General features: G+C 32.4%; 3 protein-coding genes across 3 annotated transcripts in view; all 3 read right to left on the minus strand.

The window, feature by feature from the left end:
• LOC111691997 (putative glucosylceramidase 3) overlaps positions 1-17,975 on the minus strand; it is a 48,038-nt gene extending 30,063 nt beyond the window's left edge. Inside the window, exon 1 of the mRNA XM_023455618.1 lies at positions 17,957-17,975. The gene's annotated coding sequence lies outside the window, so the exon portion shown is untranslated. The remainder of the gene's footprint in view (positions 1-17,956) is intronic.
• Positions 5,504-23,236, minus strand: part of LOC108910804 (putative glucosylceramidase 3) — a gene marked incomplete in the record, with an annotated part of 32,313 nt that continues 14,580 nt past the window's right edge. Inside the window, 5 exon segments of the mRNA XM_023455622.1 lie at positions 5,504-5,815; positions 7,557-7,642; positions 7,754-7,898; positions 9,382-9,492; positions 11,278-11,446. Coding sequence (XP_023311390.1) covers positions 5,531-5,815; positions 7,557-7,642; positions 7,754-7,898; positions 9,382-9,492; positions 11,278-11,446 — 796 coding nt within the window.
• The window catches only part of LOC111691999 (putative glucosylceramidase 4), a 44,005-nt gene continuing 41,775 nt past the window's right edge, over positions 21,007-23,236 (minus strand). The window contains exon 4 of the mRNA XM_023455623.1: positions 21,007-21,196. Within this exon, the coding sequence (XP_023311391.1) occupies positions 21,097-21,196 (100 nt within the window). The 3' untranslated portion in view covers positions 21,007-21,096. The remainder of the gene's footprint in view (positions 21,197-23,236) is intronic.

A 23,236-nucleotide genomic window follows, 5' to 3' on the forward strand; every position in this document is an offset into this window, starting at 1 on the left:
TTTAAGATATTTGAATAAATCAGCGAATTGATGAGTTTTTAGAATAGTCAAATAGCTTACTCTTTATTTAAGAATGTATCTAATTTTGTTTTTTGATATTTAATTTATCGTAAGTAACGTAAGTTAAAAATAGATATTTCATTATAATCCGTTCATTTGTTTTATAAATAATAGGCAACAAATATGCCTCTTTTACTTATAGTCCAGTCGAATTAGAGTTTGAACGTAAAAAAATATTAGTGGGTACTTTATTACACTTTATGACGGCAAAGGGTATGTAGAATGATAATATCAGAAAAGTGACTCGAAAGAAGTGGCGCTAAGTTGGCAAATTACAGATAATGGCAAGATTACATGTTTTTCACTTTTTTACTGCCCATGAAAATCTAGACGACCTATGACTTTAGGTACCTTAAATTGTAGGTAATTTAATTGCCCACAACATAAAATAACTAACATTCCGATAGGTTGTCTAGATTTTCATGGGCAGTAAAAAAAAGTGAAAAATAGTATATTACACATCGACATGGAAAGTGTTTCATTCATGTCGAGAAAAAAGGGCGTAGCGCTGTGGTAAATCATTTCTCAAGACAAGAATGAAACTTTTCACCGAGGTTTGTATAATATTTTATTTATAACCATACCTTTTAAATGCAAGTTGGCATTTTGTAATGGTTACTATGGCACTAAAAAAAGTCACACATACAAACTCAAATTAGTTGCATTTTTCATAGATTGTTATCAAAAATGTGTTTTCGAAGACAATGAGCGATTCAGAAGAAGTTATTTGTACTCCTTCTCAACTGAGAGAAGCCACCGAATGTTTGGAAAAATATTTGTTACCTAAGAAGAGTGGTGCAAAGCACGTTAAAGTTTATGATGTTTTTAAGAGTTGGTGTTCGCAAAAAGGTATTCAGAAAACTGTTTCTGAAACTATCGTGTTGATATATTTTAGCGAAATTACCAAAATCAAAAAGCCGTCAACCCTTTGGTCCATTTACTCAATGTTGCGTACTACTTTAAATATTAAAGTTATTGGCAGCTTTGAAACAACAAAGTCTAGGATATATGTCCAAAAAGTCAAGCACTTTATCCAGTAGATGGTTCTTTTTCTAACCTCAAAAAAAACGGGTCAATTAAGGTCAGATATCACGAATCTTCAAAAAATAACAAATTCGCGCCAAATTTGGTGTACGGGGGCTTTCGGGGTCGCTGATCACGGATCCGAGGTCAATTTTGCAAAATTCGAGATGGCGGATCCAAGATGGCCGACCAAATTTTCAAAAAAATAACAGATTCGCATCAAATTTGGTATAAGGGGTTTTCGGGGTCGCTGATCACGAATTCGAGGTCAATTTTGCAAGATTCAAGATGGCGGTGGTCCAAATTTTCAAAAAATGAGACATTCGCGCCCAAATTTGGCATACGAGGGTTTTCGAGGTCACTTATCGCGAATCCGAGATCAGATTTACAAAATTCAACCCGTGATTAGATCTTTTACAGAAAAAATAACGAGATATAGCCGAAAAAAGTAGATTAACACATGATTGGGTACCTACTCAGGTTATAAAGTAAAATATTACAAAATTAGTTTGGCAATTCTGACCTCGAATACGGAATTAGCGACCCCGAAAACCCCCGTATACCAAATATGCTGCGGTTCCGTTATTATTTGAAATTTGGTCGGCCATTTTGTATCCGCCATCTTGAATTTTTCGAAATTGACCTCGGATCCGTAGTCAGCGACCCCGAAAACCCTTGTATACCAAATTTGCTGCAATTCTGTTATTTTTTGAAAATTTGGACGGCCATCTTGGATCCGCCATCTTAAATTTTGCAAAATTGATCTCGGATCCGTAATCAGCGGCCCACAAAACTTCCGTATACCAAATTTCGCGCGAATCTAGTATTGTTTGAAAATTCGTGATATCTGACTTTAATTGACCCGTTTTTTTTGAGGTTAGAAAAAGAACCATTAATGCTGTCCGCGGATTCACGTTGGGCGGGGTCTTAACTATATAAATGAACATTTGAATATAGAAAAACAAATTTTTGTACTTTTCTTAGCACTTTTTCATGAAATTTTTTACCAGTTTTTTGAGGTTAGGAAATTCCTGTGATGTGATAGCTCAATTCTAACACCGGATTCGTGAACAGGAGGCAAAAATACTACAGAGAACATATGTCGCATGAAAAGTACAGACTACTTTTCTTTTTTTGTGTGGCTGTGTTATTAGCTATTTTATATCTTAGTATGTTTAACGAATTAAATGGGATGAAAACAGTGAATTAAACAAATGATATAAAGAATAATAAATAATGGAGCGCCAGACTAAAATATATTTGCTGGATAATATTTTGTTCGTTTTAAAAACAATATTTATCGAGTCAAAGAAATAAAGGTGGGATGATTAAGTAAAAAAAACACATTTTACTCTTTTAAATATTTACTTTCGTTGCATTATTATTTTTTGTAGTATTGCACTTATTACACTTGTTACATTTCAATTACTACCATCTAACTGTACAACACTGTGTTGATAGAGTTAGCTTCTATTTGTATGGCAGCGGTCTGTCCCTGGCTATTCTGTATGCGGACACTAGTCTTCTCGTTGCCACTATAACAAAAACGATAAATTTGTAATTTTAAACAGGGTGTTTCCAAAATATGCTGGCAAGCTAATCCAAAAAGTGAGAAATTGTACCTTATGCAAAAAGTTTCCTTTGGTCATTAGTTCGAAAATACTCAACACAAATGTTACAAAATGATACATAACTGTCAAATATACATTTTTTAAATAACTCGAATACGGTTCCTCGGATTCAAATGAAACTCGACACTGGTCTGTAAAATATCAGTTGCATTAATTTTATATAGACTCAAGGGAGTCTAACAGCCAAATGCTGTTCCATTACGTCATAATTAATTTAAGTATTATTTAATACTTTTCTGGTCAGTGTAGCAATTTTCAGAAAAAAATTCACCTGCGTACAACTTATCCGTTACACAAATCTTTCGTGTAATTGAAATCAATGCTTAAGGAAAAATTTAAAAATAATATCAAAAATCCTTATTTCAAAAAATCACCCAGTGCTACGAGGAACGATCTAAAAAGTTTGGCATCCTAAATGTCGATTTCTGACAAACATATGGAGAAGCTAGCACAGATCACGCTTCTCTCTTCTCTTTTTCAGTCTCATTCTTGACCAAGAGTCCCAAAACCGTATTCCATATGAACTGTAGGTCTGAGAACAGGCCAACGATGCCGAGGATCGTCTGACCATCCGCAACAAGGCCTCGAGTGTGCAAATAGAATAAAAGGGTACATTTTTATTGATAATTTAATAATAGCGATTTTGAAAATCAAAAATGCTATTACAGATTTAAAACAACCCAGTATACTTCTGATTTTCGGATTCAACACATAAAAATGCAAATGCTTCTGATATGAGATTATTGAAATCTATAATCTATAGATCTGTCTCGAGTATCATTAGATCGGAATAGCCATTATAGAGTTATTTAAAATATATATATATATATATTACTTGACGGCACAGTACTATTATACTTTTTCGTACATCATGTAATTAAAGGTAATTATATACTNTATTTACAGTTCGATTTTATCACTTTGCAATTTTTTACCATGTGATTTTAAATCTATATTCGCAGAAAACTTTTTAAAAATTAATTGATATTCATAGTTTGGTGTAATTTTTCAGACACTTTAATTTGCTTAGCGCACAAGTTAACAAATTATTTTAACATAGTCAAAATAAACATTAGGTAAGTTTTTATCCAAACTGTGGACCATAATTTAAATTTACTGAAGTAATAGTCGTAATGGTGAAATTTTGTAGGTGTAGTGGAAAGTATTTAAAATGAAAGTTAAAATAAAAATAATAAAACAAAATCTGGTTTAGTAGCACTCAAAACACAACCAAAATCTTTTCAAATTTCGTTGCTGGCGTTTTGATAATAATTAATTTTTACCTGTCCACAGCATTTTCATTCAGTCGTCTCTGTAAGTATTTTTTTATAAATATTTTTCGTACTTAGTGCTAATATTCACAGCTGTCCCTAAATAACGTATTGGGAATAACACAACCTTTGTTCCAAAATACTATTATATCTTAGGGTTTTATTAATCTATTAGATTAGTTTCCAAACAACTTTGCAACTTGTTAGTCTGAAATGATCAGCTATAATGAATTTAATTGGTGTAATCAATTTACTTGTATCTTTATTAAAAATTCCAAGTGAATTACGTGAAAGATTTTAATACTATTTCAAAAAATATATATTTTTGTTTGAAATATTTGCAGGTTATTATGACAAAATCTATAGCTCCGAGTTGTATCACACATGATGCACAGATGTGTAAATATGACAAATGACATGACTATATATCCCCAAAAATTCTCCTAAACAATTTACACGTGGTATGGTTATATATCTATTAAATTTCCACATGTGCACATTTTTGACTTTTTTATAAAGGAAGCAGTATACGGTGGAAGTTGCTTGAGGTGTTGAATGGTGTTCGTACATTCAGATAAATTCGTTTCCTTTGATGGGTTTAAATTTACCATCCCCTCAGCGAACAATTGCATATCGAATAGTCCAGATGTTGTTCCGTTTGTCTGAAAACATGGTTTCTAATATATATACACCATCTACACGATAAGACATGGGACTGATAAATATATATTTCTGGCATATGTGACCGCATCATTAGAAGCAGTTTAAGAAACGACGTATATATTTTAAAGAATGTTCGCATATGGTTTAATATATTCCCCTATTTTTTGCACATGTCCATGGTTTGTATTAATTACTCTTTAGAGTAAACCTTGATTTCTTTTGTTTTTTATTTCAATCTTATAAAATTTCCATTCATTTGAGTTAATGCAACTACTTTATATACGTGATGTGATTCAAATATGTTTCCGCGTAACGTCTAAAATACAAACTAGCATTCTAATTTAAATGTTTTTAATATTTTTTTTATTGTTATTAGCAAACAATATACGGTTTGTTTAAATTGTGAAAACAGACTGTTTCAACATATTTTATTTATTTTTTTTTCATTGAAAGAGTCAAAATTTGCATTTGCGGATGCAGCAAACAAACCGAAAATTTACTTAATTTATATAATATACCGATGACAATTTTTATATGACTAGGTTTAGTTATAATATATTTTAATCCGATTTTTAGTTAAAATCTAAAACCATCTTCTCGTGAATTTTCCAAGATATTTGATTCTGTCGGCTTTTTCAAATTTACAATATTGAAATAGCTGCAATTCAACTATTCATTTTTTTAACTAAAAGTTAACTAATAATTTTATGAAACAAATGAGTTACGAAATAGAAATATTTTTTAATTATAAATCAATAACCTGCGTCTTCAAAAAGACACCTAAAATTTATGTAAATTTCTCCCGAATAGCTTATAGTTTAGTATTACTGTTCTGTAATATCCTATATAATATAGAGCATATCAGATAGCAGACCTTCAAGCTCACCTGTTAGATATAATTAATGCTATTAAATTGTCTGGTCTCAAGAATGCCATTGCTCTCACATTGTCCAACTCCTCCACAGTGGTTTCCAATCTAACGGAGTCGGGAACTGCAAACTTTGAGAAATGTCCCAGAGCGTAGAACATTGGCTGTTTGTAAAACTCCTGCAAGGTTGCGTTGACTATAATTGGAGAATCGACATAGTTGTCGATATAGGTGGGGCCACCTTTTTCATTCAGGACCATGTTCCAGTCCACCCAACCACCTGCGCCTTGCTCCAGATTCTGAATAAAAATGAAATTGTAACATTTTTAGAGAACATTAAGCTATTCCCAAAAGTAAAGACAATGTGGCAGAAGGGGCTGGGTATCTTCACTTACAAAAATCGACTAATAAGAATGTTTTGCTAAAATTATATCAAAACTATTTTTATTTAATAATCATGGGAAAGAAAATAATAACCTAATCTACCACATGCATGATAACTAGACTTTGGAATTGGAAAAGCAGCTGCAACGTGGTACGGGGTTGGCTGTAGGCCGCGTTTTATGTAATTTTATTGAAACCAAAAATGACACAGCCATTGCCTTCTTATAACTGTACTCTTTACATTGTGATAAAATATGTAAGTATTTGCATAATAGTATGAATAAAAAAGGACAGTGTCTATTTTTCTATACTAAACGCTTCACATGCAACTTACCATAAAAAATATATTGTTATCGTACTTAATAATAAGTACCTGTGAATGTTAACAAAATAATAATTTCTTATTCATAAGGAAAGCGATTGTAGAAAATAATTAACAGTTGCCCTAAGTATTGTATTCCGCGGTATATACTCATTTTAAAAACGAAAATGGCCGTTCAACAATTACCGAGGTTACAGGCGCATATCTGAAATAGTCGAAGTTTGTATTTATTTTTACTAATGGTGACGAAGCATCAACAACTTCACATTATAGTAATCTCACTATCTTTGTCATTGTACAATATCATCTGAAGCTTCTACGATCTGAAGCTTCGCATCGATGAATTTATTCAATACGCATCTAGCGACACCTAATGCCTGCCCTGTCGGCCTAGCAGGTTTTTTGTTGGCCGTGCACTTCATTGTCTTTTGTGCGTAAGTTTGACGCATTGCTTGGTCGAGTGTATTGTAGTATGTGTCTTTATGGCAGTCAGTAGCATTATGTATTGTGAACATAGAGCGGCACATGACTTGACTACAGATTTAGCCTATTTCTGCTACTACCACTCGTATTCCCGCTTACATTCATAATACAGATTACTACTGTTAATTAATTTGATTGTCTCCACAAAGATTCCGATGTCTAATAATAATAGCTGAATAAATAAGAAAGAATAAAATACTGAACGTTAGAAAGAAACGAAACAGGGAACGGTAGCCACAGTCAAAAGTAACAACGTACAATTAATTATAACTGTAAAAAATGTTCGTCGAAATATTTAAAAGAGTTCAACGATACTGATGTTGTCAATAATAGAGCTATTCATACCTAAATTGATTCTATAAAAAATGATGTGGAGCGAATTACTACTGTTGCTATTTATAGGTAGAAGGTGAAAGTTTAACAAAGATGCAAGTTTAGGACAATCGATCAAGTTGTAAAGTGACTTGAATAGTCTTCATGAAATCTACGAATCTCTAATGTGATACTTGAAGTATATTGCTTTGTAATTTCTGGAACATTTTATAGACCACGTATTTTAAAATTTAAATAACGAGCAAATCTGTTTTGCAACTTTCTAGTCTTATTTTAAGTTTGTGAATATTACCTACACCTGCGAAAATACGTAGGAGGAATCACGTGGCCTGGCAAGAACACGAATTCTTATTGGGTTAGTCGAGTCGTGTGGTAATAATGTCAGTAATATCTCCAGTTTTAGATGTGTTAGTTAAAAATTCAGAAACGCTAGAGAATTTGCATTTACAAAAAAGTAGTAGTTTTGCTACATTTTCTGCAAATTTATATTTTAATGCTATTTTTCTTCAGTTACTTACATCCAATATATCGTTAGTATAGCTTTCCCCTCTGGACCAGCTACCTTTCCTCACAGCTTTATCCAAGTCCATAATAGCTAGAAATCCTGCGAAGGAAATGAACGACTTCTTAATTTAATTTCTTAATATCTTCCTAAGTTATAATGTCTTATATTAAAGATATTTAATAAAGGTATCGTATAAAAACACTTAGTTACCATTACATGCTTCTGAGGATATGAAGAACCAGTCCTCCTTATCAATGTTCAAAGTCTGCAAACTAGAAGGTGGTGTTATTATATTTGCGTACCAATGAACTGCAGCTCCGTCAGCATAACTCATTGTTTTTTCATTTTCTAGCAGCTAAAATGAAATACACTTTAATTAGCAATACTAATATTGAAGTCAACAATTTGTTTTAACACAAACCAAAAAGTAAAATTTAATAGGTATACTCTCAACAAAGATTAACAATTCCCTTATACACAGATATGAAAAAAAAAATGATTAACTAGCAAGTGCGAACTGAGATTTGTCGAATGTTTGTTCGCTAGAAGTAGATATAACATTCTTTATATCACTGCTTGAACTGGCAGACCTGTCTATTGGGACAAAACTTTTTTATTACGACGAGGCTTAGCCACACCTAATATAATTTTCAAACCGGTTTGGCCGATATTAGTCTCAGTTGCATTTTTGTCACAACAAGAGATAGATCGGACGATTGAATCCGGCAATCGCCCGGTAAGTGTGAAAGCGTCAATACAAAACTATGCACTACTACCACTTCGGTCGCCGGTTAGCCGGTACACGGCAGCCGGGCTGGCAGTGGTGGCGACCGGCTACAACCCGGAAGCCGTTCGCCGGATAGCTCCTTCTGTCACGTGTGAAAGCTGCCATAAGACTCTGTACACCTTGCTGCCCGGTAACCGGATCCGGTTAGCCGGTTCCGGCATGTGTGCAACGGGTGTAAATCTCACGTGCGCGTAGAAAGTATTTTGGGTATCATAGAAACACCAAAGGGTAAGCAGAACTTTCAGAACATAGGTATAAGAATTTACTAAGAATGTATGCACAAAATATATTGTGTTAAAGTCGAACTCGTTAATCAAAAACAGAACGTATTAAAGAGAAGTATATATTTAAAATTTCAGAAAATATTTATTAGAAACCTGTGGCGTTATATTTATTAAGTTCCCCTTTTTGAGCACACAGTGCAGAAATAAAATGAAATTGAACCTAAAAAAACATAAACCAGTGACGTAGACATGAAATATTAAGGACTGAAAAGAAAATGTAATTACGTTATTTGTGAAATATAAATCTTATTTTGGTCTTTTATCGGTTTGATAACAATTAACAATTTTAAACGATGATGCTCTTAGATAAATCTGCAATTATCTAAATGACTTTAGGGGTTTAAAAATATCGTCCTTGTGCCTCATACTTTTCAAATTAGAAGATTACTGAAAAATTGCTTCCTTTTTGTACCAGTGGTGCCATGATTTTTTAAAACCATCTTGCTCAAATCTGTGAGTTGCAAAGACAAATCTTTTTAATTTTCAAATACAAAAATTAATTTAATTATAACTCTTATATCCAATTGCCGTTTTTAGTTATTATTTTCTGCTATGATTAATGCTGAAAGCTCAAAGTTTTTTAATAACACTTCGCAAATTTCTTTAAAATTTTTGCAAATAGGAATAAGAAAAGGTAATTGTTTTGTACCGTACCAAATCTTCCTCGATACTATTAAAACACATTTTTTAAACAATAAATAAGCAGATTCTGGCCATACTATTTAAAGCGTTTTTTTTCTTGTACATTAACGAAAGATAGATCTTACCAATGATAGATTAGTTAACAACTGCCTGTTGTCATCATGTAGCATAATTTTTAAATCGCTGAATGCTGAATTTCTTATAGTTGGTCCCAAATTCGCGCCTATCCATTCATTCTGAAAATAAGTATGAGGAGGGCCATTACAGAATTAAAAAATATGTAGGATTGTCAAAAAATGTTGGTTTACTTTGTGGGTAGGCTTTTATGATTTGTCAAATAAATGACAAAAAATATAACCAATAATTCTGTGCAATTATTAAAAATTTAATTATTACCCATTTTTATAATTGTAGTAGACACATAGACAACAAATCAGTGAGCAATAGTTATTGTTAATATGAATTGGTTAGTGTTAGTACAATTCTGACAATATCGTAACTTTAAAATGACTTGTTGATAACGCTGTTCTTAATACCTTCCAAATCAGTACCAAATTTAGTACGCGTTTTTGGATACTGATATTAGCATCGAGTCACTTTAATAAAAGAGACTTAAACATTGAAAAAAACTATTTAAGATATTTAAAGAGTTGCGAATACATAATTAATAAAAAATAAAAAATAATATTATTATGCCGTGTCTAGTAAAAATGCCGCAACTGTAAATAAACGAAAAATTGAGAATTATAGTTTTAAACATAATACAAACTGGCACTTAATATAACTTTTTTTCAAAGTGCGCTTACCATATTGTTTTTCATAGAAATTTCAAACAAATAAACCACCATAGAGATAAATCTCATTTAAGATTAGAAACATTATTACCATATCACAGTTATAACTGTGCCTATAACATATTTCTGCTTTCAAACTTTTATTTATTTATTTATTTATTTATTTATTTATTTATTTATTTTATTTCATTTCATTTCATATTATGTCATTTCATTTTATTTTATTTTTTCATACAGACACATATTGTTGTCAGGTCATGTTCTGTGACTTAACTACAGTATGTTTCAGGATAACGCGTGACAATAATATCTACCTTAGCTTAAATCACATTTATNTTCGATCCTGAAGAGTAATAGAATCGTTTGACCCTCGTAAATTCAAAATATTTCCGTTTCCACAATATGTACCTATAAATCCTTAGGGTATAAATAAATCTCAATTTGAATATGTAATTTTTGTAAAATCTTAAATTTTGTTGTGAAATGATGTGATGTGATGTGAAAAAGTAATAACCTTTAAAAATTTACTTTGTTTTATTTTATTTCATTTCATTTCATATTATGTCATTTCATTTTATTTTATTTTTTCATACAGACACATATTGTTGTCAGGTCATGTTCTGTGACTTAACTACAGTATGTTTCAGGATAACGCGTGACAATAATATCTACCTTAGCTTAAATCACATTTATCTCTATGATGATTTCATTCTTTCATAACACATTTATTATTTACTTATTTTTGTTACAAAATTATTATTTGACAACATTGATTGCGATAATAAACTTTTAATTTAAAATCTGAGTAGGCTGTTGGACTTTACGTCCTCTCAATTGGGTTTGTGCCACATTTCATCAAAAAAACATTCACTTTAATTGTAAAATTAAATGTGTTTTGTCACCTGTGTTACCTATCACTTTAAAACTATTTCGTGTTTAATATTCTACTTTCACAAAACTTAGGGTGTCACGAAATACATTTTGCAAGAAAATTAGTAAATAATATTTCTAAAAAAAACTTTTTTTATAAAATTTCTGTAATAAATGTCGCCATGACTTACTATTCATTAAAAAAGGATATTTATAATAATATAAACTCATTTTATAAACTAGACGATGGTTTTGTTTTACTAGAAAGGAGCTGTAGTATTATCCACTAAACAGCAACAATAAATATTTAATTATTTCGGAATTTTGATAATACATTCTCCCATAGGAGGCACTTACCATTTGTGTGGGCGACCAGCCCATAGAATTACCTTTCGAAGGGATTGTTAATCCAACACTAGGCTCATTCTGCGAAGTCATACCCCAGAAGGAGATGTTATGCTTATCGTATTCTTCGTAAAACCTCAAAATGTAATCGGCCCAAAGTTGATAGTATTCATCTTTAAGACTGCCCATGCCAGACCAATTGTTATTCGTTTTCATCCAAGTAGGCGCAGACCAGGCAGAGGCAAATAGTTTAATGTTATTGTTTCTCAACGCCTTTGCTTGTAAGATAAAGGGAATCTAGAGCAAAATAATATAGAGGTTAGTGAATGCTAATTTATAAAATATTTCAAATTGAACATACGAAGTTAATACTCGACGTTGATATACATGGTGTATTTAAATGAAGGGACGGAAATTATACCAAATATTTCTTAGATGAAAATAAGTTGATTAAACCTAACGTACCTATATCCCAAGTCGCATAATGAAAAAGGTACAGGGTTTGAAAATGAAAAATAAAAAATGGTTTTTCCTTAATAATTTCTAAAGTTTTAGTCAGCCATGTTTCAAATTTTCTAGCGAGAGAATGTTTGGGTGGGAAAAATAATATAATAATCATGCGATGGGGCGCCCTCAGCAGGTAATGTTATGCATTAAATATATACAGGGTGGCCAAATGAAAACGAAACAGAGACATTTTCAGGAACTGCGTCAAGATTGTAGAAAAACTCTCAGATCCGTCGATTTTAGATTAAAGGGGGACATTCTTTGCTGGTATTTTTGACTCCGCCACTATCACCCCCAAGCAAGGGTAAGCATCACCCCAAAATATTTAAATGGCATTGGGGGTTGAGTAATATTTCTTTGGAAGCTCTTACAATTCTCTTTACAACAGACTTTAAATTTTATAATTCCACCCTATACTTTGAAAAAATTTACATTTTAAATTATGTTTAGTTGCTTACTTACTACTTAATTGATTAAATGTTCAAACTGATGACCGCCCGCTTCCATAGAAGAATAAAGATTTTGTTCGAAACGTTCGCGCACATTCCGAAGCATTCGACGGTATTCATCGACGATTCTTTGACGCAAATCTTCCAACGACGCTGGTTGTGTTTATAGATTTTACTTTTTAAGTATTCCCACAAAAATAAATCAAGGGGCGATAAATCCGGTGATCGTGGAGGCCACTCAATGCTGCCTCTTCTGCCAATCCAATTCCGTAGAAAGCGTTGGTCCAAATACTGAAAAATCAAATGATCTTCATCATACTCTGGAACATTTTCAATAATATCAGTCAAGGCAGGGTCAATAACGTCTTGCAGTAATTGCAAATACATTTGGCCAGTCAAATTACCAGGTAGAAAAAAAGGACCCACCAGCCGGTCACCGAAAATTCCAGCCCATACATTTAATTTTTCCGGTTGCTGTGTATGCACCTCGTGAAAAACTCTTGGGTTTGAATCGGACCAATAGCGGCAATTGTGACGATTTACCGTCCCGTTCAAGAAAAAACTGCATTCATCAGAAAAACAGATGTTAAAAAGGAACTGTGGATCGTTCCCTGCTCGCTCACTCATTATTTCGCAAAATTGCAAACGGCGGTCATAATCATCCTCATGAAGTTCCTGGACTAAATGTATTTTGTATGGATGGAATTTATTCTTCTTCAAAATGGTTTGTATGCTAGTTCGATTGATCCCAGACACAGATGCCAGCTGCCTCGTACTTAATGTAGGATCAAGATGAACTTGTCCCAAAACTGCAACTTCACTAGCTTCATTAACTATAGGTTTTTCAATTTCTCGTTTTTTATTGGCTACGTTCCCTGTCTCTTGAAATTTTTTTACTAACTCTAGAACATACTTCCTCCTGACATGTCGATCTTGATGTTGTTCATTAAATAGCTGAGCTGTTCTATTCGCATATTTATTGTTCATAAAGTAAAGCGAAATGATATCTACCCTTTCCGCAATGGAATAAACCATAGTGTTTAATTTTCAAAAACACAATTAAATAAACTACCAACCAACGCTTCCAAATAATACTAGAAAATAATTTGGAATCCACTAATTTTACGTTCATTGTGTGTGTATAGCATTCATTTCTGTTTTTTACAATAGTGTTTTTTTTGCGAAAGTGATAACAAATCGCCAAAAACCAATATAACGCAAGAAATACTAAATTTATACCACTGGCGTACTTAACTCGAATGACTGACATTTTTACCGTTACTAATTATTGTTTGTACATAAGTTTCAACTTTAAAATCAAAATTCTTAATAAGTATTGCGCGGAATTATAAAATTTAAAGTCATGCCATTTAAATATTTTGGGGTGATGCTTACCCTTGTTAGAGGGTGAAAGTGGCGGAGTCAAAAATATCAACAATGAATGTCCCCCCTTAATCTAAAATCGACGGGTCTGAGCGTTTATCTACAATCTTGACGCAGTTCCTGAATGACTGTTTCGTTTTCATTTTGCCACCTTGTGTTATATTATTATTATATTATTATTATTAACTATTAACTTAATATTATTATTATTAAATATTAACTTTTTTTTAGGCCTCCTATACAGCTTTTGGTAACAAAATGTGAAATATTGGACTTTTTTTAACAAAATGTCTAAAGTCAACTGTTGAGAAGATTTTTTTGATTTTATAAATTAGTATTTCGGATTCAGTACCTCCAGGAATATTAATTTAAAAAACGGACATTTTAGTTACCTAACAAATTTAGAATTCATTACTTTACAGCATTATTTATAGTTAGATTAAAAGTATGAATACAATATCTCGAACGACTTTTAAAATAACGCAAAAAAATTGTAGTACCTATCTGCCATACCGTTCTAAAAGGATGATTGATTCGCTTCAGAAAATAGTTTATATTAATCCATCCGAAAATATCGGGAAATAATTTAGAGACTTATTTATGGATATTTTTCTTATAATATTAATTCTGACACAGGTGCGCAAAATTTGATTAACGTTCAAACGATTGAAAAATCACAACAAGGAATTATCTAAGTACGTTTTTAGAAGGTGATAAGAATTACACATTGAAATTTTGAAATGACGACTAATTGAGATTACGTCTTAATCAGCACTCAAGATAATTTTTTTTATATGATTAAAATCTCAAATGCAAGGAGTACACCAAAAAAATCTTATAATGTCATATGTTCGAATACGCTTCATTTTCTAAATACAGGGTGTTAAAGTTTAGGCAAAAAATATGTATGTATGTTTTTGTTTCCACAAGGTTGACCAAATCAATGGATCTGGTCCACCTGCGTCCGTAAATTTCAGTTAGGTGTTCCCGAACATGTCTAGAGAAATGAGTGGAAGGTGCAGAACCATTTAATTGACTAAGTTATACAACAGGTTATATTAGCCTGTATCCCGGTATGTCAATCCAGACATTTAAACTATAAGCATCAACCACAGCATGTGAATTCTGGTTAACGTAAATATGCGTGTTATAATAATTATATTCCTCATAACTCCTGCCTTACCTCATCCGTATCGCTGCCAAGTTAGGACTTTTTTGGGGATATCTCAAAACATAACATAATGTTTATTTTGTGTCAGTCTGATGGATTGGGTACACATTGACTGTTAGACGTTAGAAAGTTGTTCCTTAAAGAATCTCCAAGCTTTTCTCATTTTTTTTTTTTTCAAAATTAGCTATACCATTTTGCTCTGGATTAGGTCAGTTAATATAAGAAAAAAAGTATACTATCACTTTTCGCTTGTCGACGCTTTGTTGTTATTATGATGAAACATCAACGAAATATAACAGTTTTTTTTATTATTATATTATTTTGTCTCGACCTAGTTTAGACCACAAAAAGAAGAAGAAAGTAACCGAGAATCACCAAGAATTATTTAAACAAGTTTCCAAAGTTGAGTTGAGTTTTTTAACAATTTTTCTACTGCCTGAGTTGCTCATTCCATAACGTATGGACCTACCAAGTCCATTACCATTGGCACGTCCGTGCAAACGAGGGTGGTCTGAAAAGTTTCCGACCTCAACATGAAGATGGCAGCACTCGTAAATAAATGCTAGTGAATTTCGTTGTTCATCTGTTGACAGTTACTCACCAAAGTTTCAGCCATTTTGGACGCGCAGTTGTTATGTAACAGTCGTTTGAGTGAAGTGATGTGAGTGTTTTTATGAAAATGGACAAAATCGAGTATCGAGCTGTCATTAAATATTTGTTTTTGAAAGACAATACGCCTAAGCAAATCAAAGATGAGTTGGATTCTGTGTATGGGGACTCTGCACCATCATTTACCACAGTGAAATTTTGGGCAGCTGAATTTAAACGTTGCCGTAAGAGCTTGGGAGACGATGAACGTTCGGGACGTCCAAAAACGACGAAAACATCGCCAAAGTTCACAAAATGGTGCTAGACGACCGCCGAATTAAAGTGAGAGAGAGGTTATGAACATGTCAAAAGAACGTGTTTGTCACATATTAAATCAACATTTAAACATGAGAAAGCTGTCCGCGCGTTGGGTGCCGCGTTTGTTCACGTTAGACCAAAAACGTGTTCGAATGAACATTTCCAACGCTCTGTTGGCGCAGTTTAGGCGCAATAAATCCGAGTTTTGGCGCCGAATAATTACTGTAGATGAAACTTGGATACACCATTATACACCCGAAACAAAAATACAGTCCAAACAGTGGTCTGCAAAGGGGGAACCGTCTCCAAAAAAAGCAAAAACTGTTTTTTCGGCTAGGAAAGTGATGGCGACTGTTTTTTGGGATAGTCATGGAGTTATTTTAATCGATTATCTTCAAAAAAGAAAAACCATTACAGGACATACTACGCATCATTACTTGACAAGCTGAAGGCAGAACTTGCGGAAAAACGGCCACATTTGCAGAAAAAGAAAATCGTGTTTCACCAAGACACCGTCTGACACTTCAGCGGTTGCCATGGCGAAAATCCACGCTTGAACTGCTTGACCATCCGCCTTACTCACCAGATCTAGCCCCAAGCGACTTCTTTTTGTTCCCTCATCTATAAATTGCGCTCGGAGGACAGAGATTTTCGTCAAATGAAGAGGCAATCACTTTCGTGAACAATTATTTTGCAGAGAAAAACGCCGAGTACTATTTGGACGGGTTACAGAGATGGGAGCATCGCTGGGAGAAGTGTGTAGAGTTACAAGGAGACTACGTTGAAAAATAAAAAAAAAAATCAGAAAAAATGTCTTGTATCTTTGTTAGGTCGGAAACTTTTCAGACTACCCTCGTAAATTGAATGTGTGTCATTTCTACACTAACTGGTTACAGTGGTACTATACATGTGTTATTATATAATTTTACAACACAAATAAAACAAAGTGCAAATTGCTTTATCAGTAATATTGTATCTACTGGAACTTTCTCCTTACATAGTACAACAATAAAAATATTTTTATCCATAAATTCATCAACAACATGCACAATAAAGAATTAACTCTGAATTTATAGGATTATACTTATACTTTTCCGGTTTTATTAAAAATAGGAAGTCAAATTTTGTGTTGAGAATTAACCGTCAAGAAGGGTTTTACCGAAAAGACACAAAAATACCTTTTTTATTCAATTTACCCTACCCTTCCAGAAATTAATCTCCGTTCCCGAATTATCTTAATTATCATCATAATCGAATTATGTATACTTATTAGGTATTGCTCTGCACCAAATCTGAATTGATTTCTTTGAAGATATAAACAAAAATAATTTTTTAAAGAATACTTCCACATCCTGAATTTATCTCATTTATCATTATGTTCAAATCAAATATTAGGTAATACCTCATACTTGAATTGCTTTGGTAAAACTGTTTGGAAGATATAAACAAAAACAGTTGCTTTTCACAAAAGCTCCATTTCGGTAACGAAACTTTTCCGGGCGTATGCTTACATGAATTTTTAAAAATTGCTTTGGAATAAGTAGTCTTTACTTTTAAAAATGTTTGCTCTTTTTTAACACCCTTTACAAAATTAAATACAAGTTGATTTCATGGTTTTGAAGGATATATAACATTGATGTAATTTATATAAGGCATTTATTATACAATGGCAGTATTTTTGTCTTGGAATTAAGTGTCACTATGTGTGCTTGTTGATCATATCTAAGTAATAGAATAACGTACCTTATAATCTAAATCATCCTGCTGAAGCGCAAAATGTTCCAACGTGTCGTCCCCCTCCACATCATCATAAGAATATCCTCTTATTGAAAAGTCAGTTCCACCAATGGGAACCCTGCACAAACTATATGCGATACCGCTACTACCAAAATAGCTTTCTATTAACTTATTTTGAGCCCCTTCTGGTAGTCCCTTTATGTTGATACCTGAAGAGTCTGAGAAAGCCCCACCAAATCCGATGATATGTTGATGCTTTGTGTCTTGATCAACAATGATGGAGCTTTCTTCTCCATCAGTATTTTCGACGAAAGATCCGGTGGTACTGTAGAATCCTAATTTGGCCTTGCTGGTAGAATACACTTGATATTTTCCAGTAGATACATCCAAATCTGGAACAGTGTCACAGTGTTTTGCGTTGCAGACGCAGACACTTCCCTCGTCTGTATCTCTAATGTTACAGCTTTGACTGAGAACTGATGTTACAAGTATGGACAGTATTAACAGTGAAACAGCCATTTTCGTTACTGACTGGTATGTTCCACATGTGCAAAGCCGTATAGACACTGTTTTAATACAATTTTTTTCAAGCTTTAAATATAAATTATTTTGTTTATCTATAATCAGACACTTATGCTGAATGAGGCAAATTAAATAACTAAAGATTAATTGTTATAATCAAGAGCCACTTAGATCATAGATCATAATATTTTTCTATATAGGAATGTTAATTGCACACACTTATAAAAAAAAACAAAGCTTTTAAAGAAAGCATTTTGAAGCTTTTAAGTTTACTAAATTTCGTTTTAAAAACCTACGTGTTTTGTTATCAGCTCTTGTAACTGATTATATTTATTGAAACAAGTACTCTGTAGAATTTACCAGCAATAATAGCTGTTGAATATAGCAGAATAAAATAAAAATCAACTCGCCTATTCTTTACAAATATTTTAAGCATTATCACTTTTTAAGTAACATTGGAAATAATTTTAAGCTGTACTATTTTACCTTTAAAACTAACGTTAAGGTATTGATATTGTTGTGTTATTCAATCATTAACTCGGAAATTACCCATAATACGAAGAGTACCGGCATTTTTATCGAGATGCCCATGTATGACCTGCTGTGCTGGGACTATCATCTCATGCTCGCTGGCAATGGGGCAAACGTGAAATTCGGACGCCTCCTCCATCACGCAAATCTCAACGAACGCGAAGTAAATTACTAGAAATGTGGGCAACGAAATTTATCTTGTTGTTATTTCCAACCTGGGACACCCCGATGGCAGGATTCCCTTGATGCTTTCAACTAAGCCTTTAAGCCTTAATGTTTTTGCCGACACTTCTGACTCATTATATTGCAAATTTTCATTAAATTGTTAATGTTTCGTTCAGTTTTCATCGTTTCTTTGGTCTAGAAATAAAGAGTACCCGTCAAGATCGTGTATTAAACGCCTTTAAGAAGGCAACCGCTCTCTTACATACCTACATGGCGGCGCACCCTTCTGAACGCTCAATCGCTATTTGCTTATAGCTTCAAATAACAGTAGAAAAAAACAAATTTTCACACTGCAATTACTCATAATTTGTAGTATTTAACGTGAACTTTCAAACGCCGTCAGCAGAATTACAAAATACCTATTCAACCAAAATTTATTATCAATTGAAAATCGCAAAAATTGCATTTTTCGAGTTTTTAACGGCGTTTATCTCGAAAACTATGCGTTTAACAAAAAAAAATGCAAGAGGTATTTTCTTCTTAAAATGGGCCATATAACAAGAAAATACTTTTTATTTTGACAAAAACTAAGTTCTCAGTATATTGCAAGTTTTTTGTTAATAAAAAACTTATCGACATCCGGGCAAACTTCTACCCAAAAAATTCGTGTTCTGCAGCTCAAAAATACATAAAAAACACTTGGGTAACGCCATCTAAATGAAGGAGATAATTGGGACCCCCCTGGCTACAGGGTAAATTCAATACTTACCTACTTGAGTTCTCAAGTACAACGGAATGTATTTTTACTGTTTGAAATAATCTATAGGATAATATATTTTTAATATCAAGGCTATTCTGAATTCCCTAAATAATATTCTATTAGGAACTCCCTTAAAGTACCTAATTGTTTCCCGTATCATGTAAAAGTATTTATTGTATTTTTTCTAAAAAAATATATATTATTTAATATCAAATAACGCTTAAGTTATAATTAGTTATTTTATATCTTAGTATGTTTAACGAATCAAATGAGATAAACAACAGTGAATTAAACAAATGATATAAAGAACAATAAATAATGGAGAGCCAGACTAAATAAGAATATATTTACTGGATAATATTCCGTTTGTTTTAAAAACAATATTTATTGAGTTAAAAAAATAAAGGTGGGACGATCAAGTAAGGTTGTTAAGAAAAAAAAAACACAATTTACTTTTTTAAATATTTTTATTTCGTTGCATTATTATTTTTCACCGTATTACACTTATTACACTATGCTACATTTCAATTACCACCATCTAACTGTACAACACCGTGTTGATAGAGTTAGCTTCTATTTGTATGGCAGCGGTCTGTCCTTGGCTATTCTGTATGCGGACACTAGTCTTCTCGCTGCCACTATAACAAAAACGGTAAATTTGTAATTTTCCAAAATATGCTGCCAAACTAAACCAAAAAATTATACCTTATGCAAAAAGTTTCCTATAAGCATTAGTTCGAAAATAGTCAACACAAATGTTACAGAATGATACATAACTGTCAAATATACATTTTTTAAATAACTCGAATACGATTAATCAGATTCAAATGAAATTCGGCATTGGTCTTTAAATTATAGATTGCAATAATTTTATATAGACTCAAGGGAATCTATAGCCGCCAAATGCTGTTCCATTACGCCAGAATTAGTTTAGGTATTATTTAATATTTTTCTGNATAACAAGAAAATACTTTTTATTTTGACAAAAACTAAGTTCTCAGTATATTGCAAGTTTTTTGTTAATAAAAAACTTATCGACATCCGGGCAAACTTCTACCCAAAAAATTCGTGTTCTGCAGCTCAAAAATACATAAAAAACACTTGGGTAACGCCATCTAAATGAAGGAGATAATTGGGACCCCCCTGGCTACAGGGTAAATTCAATACTTACCTACTTGAGTTCTCAAGTACAACGGAATGTATTTTTACTGTTTGAAATAATCTATAGGATAATATATTTTTAATATCAAGGCTATTCTGAATTCCCTAAATAATATTCTATTAGGAACTCCCTTAAAGTACCTAATTGTTTCCCGTATCATGTAAAAGTATTTATTGTATTTTTTCTAAAAAAATATATATTATTTAATATCAAATAACGCTTAAGTTATAATTAGTTATTTTATATCTTAGTATGTTTAACGAATCAAATGAGATAAACAACAGTGAATTAAACAAATGATATAAAGAACAATAAATAATGGAGAGCCAGACTAAATAAGAATATATTTACTGGATAATATTCCGTTTGTTTTAAAAACAATATTTATTGAGTTAAAAAAATAAAGGTGGGACGATCAAGTAAGGTTGTTAAGAAAAAAAAAACACAATTTACTTTTTTAAATATTTTTATTTCGTTGCATTATTATTTTTCACCGTATTACACTTATTACACTATGCTACATTTCAATTACCACCATCTAACTGTACAACACCGTGTTGATAGAGTTAGCTTCTATTTGTATGGCAGCGGTCTGTCCTTGGCTATTCTGTATGCGGACACTAGTCTTCTCGCTGCCACTATAACAAAAACGGTAAATTTGTAATTTTCCAAAATATGCTGCCAAACTAAACCAAAAAATTATACCTTATGCAAAAAGTTTCCTATGAGCATTAGTTCGAAAATAGTCAACACAAATGTTACAGAATGATACATAACTGTCAAATATACATTTTTTAAATAACTCGAATACGATTAATCAGATTCAAATGAAATTCGGCATTGGTCTTTAAATTATAGATTGCAATAATTTTATATAGACTCAAGGGAATCTATAGCCGCCAAATGCTGTTCCATTACGCCAGAATTAGTTTAGGTATTATTTAATATTTTTCTGGTCAGTATAGCAATTTTCAGAACAAAATTCACCTGCATACAATTTATTCCGTACACATATCTTTCCTGTAATTGAAATCAATATTTAAGCAAAAATTCTTTCCAGAAAATTAAAGACTATCTTAACACTAACTCCTGGGTAAAAATAATATCAAAAGTCCTTATTTCAAGAAATCACCCAGTGCTGCGAGGAGCGCTCAAAAAGTTTGCATGCTAAATATCGATTTCTGAGAAACACATGTACAAGCTAGCACAGATCACGCTTCTCTCTTTTTCTGCCACTCCTTCTTTAGGACAGGAAAAAGAGCTGGAAAATGACCATTTCGCGACTTTTTGTTTCGGCAAACTGAATTTATCACTATGGATACTAAATATTATGTACAATAACATATTAGTGTTCACAGTCATAAAAATGGGGGGAAGATTGTTTACAGGGTGGTTAATTGTATAATTTTGAAGTAAATTCGCGTTTTTCGCTTATAACTTTTTTCCGTTCATTTCCACGAGAAAATAAGTCATGTACTTTTTTTTCGTCTTCAAAAGACCTACAAAACTAGCCCTCGAGCGTCAAAAAAAATTGATTAGATCAAAAGTTATAAATAGAAGAAGTTTATTTATGACTTTTGAATTAAACATTTATAAACTGCGTTATTATTACCAGAACGTTTTGGCATCGCATCCTCTCATTCCTTATCACTGTCTAATAACTCACACGAAATCTGGAATCGGTAAGGTGAATAGTTTACAAGTTATGGCCTTACAAACAAATTAACTAATTATTAGTCTGGACGATCCCGAGCATCTTCCACAGTCGCAGCGATTTTGTTCATGGTATATTTCATAATAATACATTGAAATATATTATTTTTTAGCCTTAGTTGCAAAATGAAATATACGACGCACGCGCGTGATATAGTTATATATTATTATATATTCTTAAAGGTTATGAAAAGAGCTTTAAGTTAAATAAAATCGCCACGATTCGTTGAAAAACAACGGAGTTACACACTGTCAAATATATTATTTTCAAGCGAATTTCACTTTTTTAACGCCATGGCTGTGAATATTATCGTCATTTTCTTCGAACTCGCTGTCGTTCACTTCCCCCACCCTTCCGCTGCGCTACAGCTCGCCGAAAAATCAAGCGACCCATTGACATTTGACAATATTTCTTATGCACTTAAGATACTTCCACAAATAAAATATTTTTATCTCTGAAAGTACTCGGGTTGCCGGTTATGCCAGTATTTTTTTTGCCGCTACCAACCTAATTTGTTTAACAATAGGCCGTCAACTTTGACAATTTGTAACTCCGTTATTTTTCAACGAATCTTAACGATTTTTTTTTAACTTAAAGCTCTTTTCATAAGCTTTACGAATAATGTAACTGCGTCGTATTTTTCATTTTGCAATTAAGGCTAAAAAATAAAAAAAAAATCCAGGTTGCAAATTTGAAATTAAAAAAAAATGATAGATTTCAATGTACCTATTATTATGAAATCTACCATGAAAAAAATCAGTGCGATTGTGGAAGATGCTCGGGATCGTCCAGACTAATAAATTAGTTAATTTATTTGTAAGGCCATAACTTGTAAACTATTCACCTTACCGATTCCAGATTTCGTGTGAGTTATTAGACAGTGATAAGGAATGAGAGGATGCGATGCCAAAGCGTTCTGGTAATAATAACGCAGTTTATAAATGTTTAATTATTCAAAAGTCAT

The sequence above is a fragment of the Anoplophora glabripennis genome, unplaced genomic scaffold (genome assembly GCF_000390285.2).
Source record: "Anoplophora glabripennis isolate ALB-LARVAE unplaced genomic scaffold, Agla_2.0 scaffold747, whole genome shotgun sequence".
Lineage (NCBI taxonomy): Eukaryota > Metazoa > Arthropoda > Insecta > Coleoptera > Cerambycidae > Anoplophora > Anoplophora glabripennis.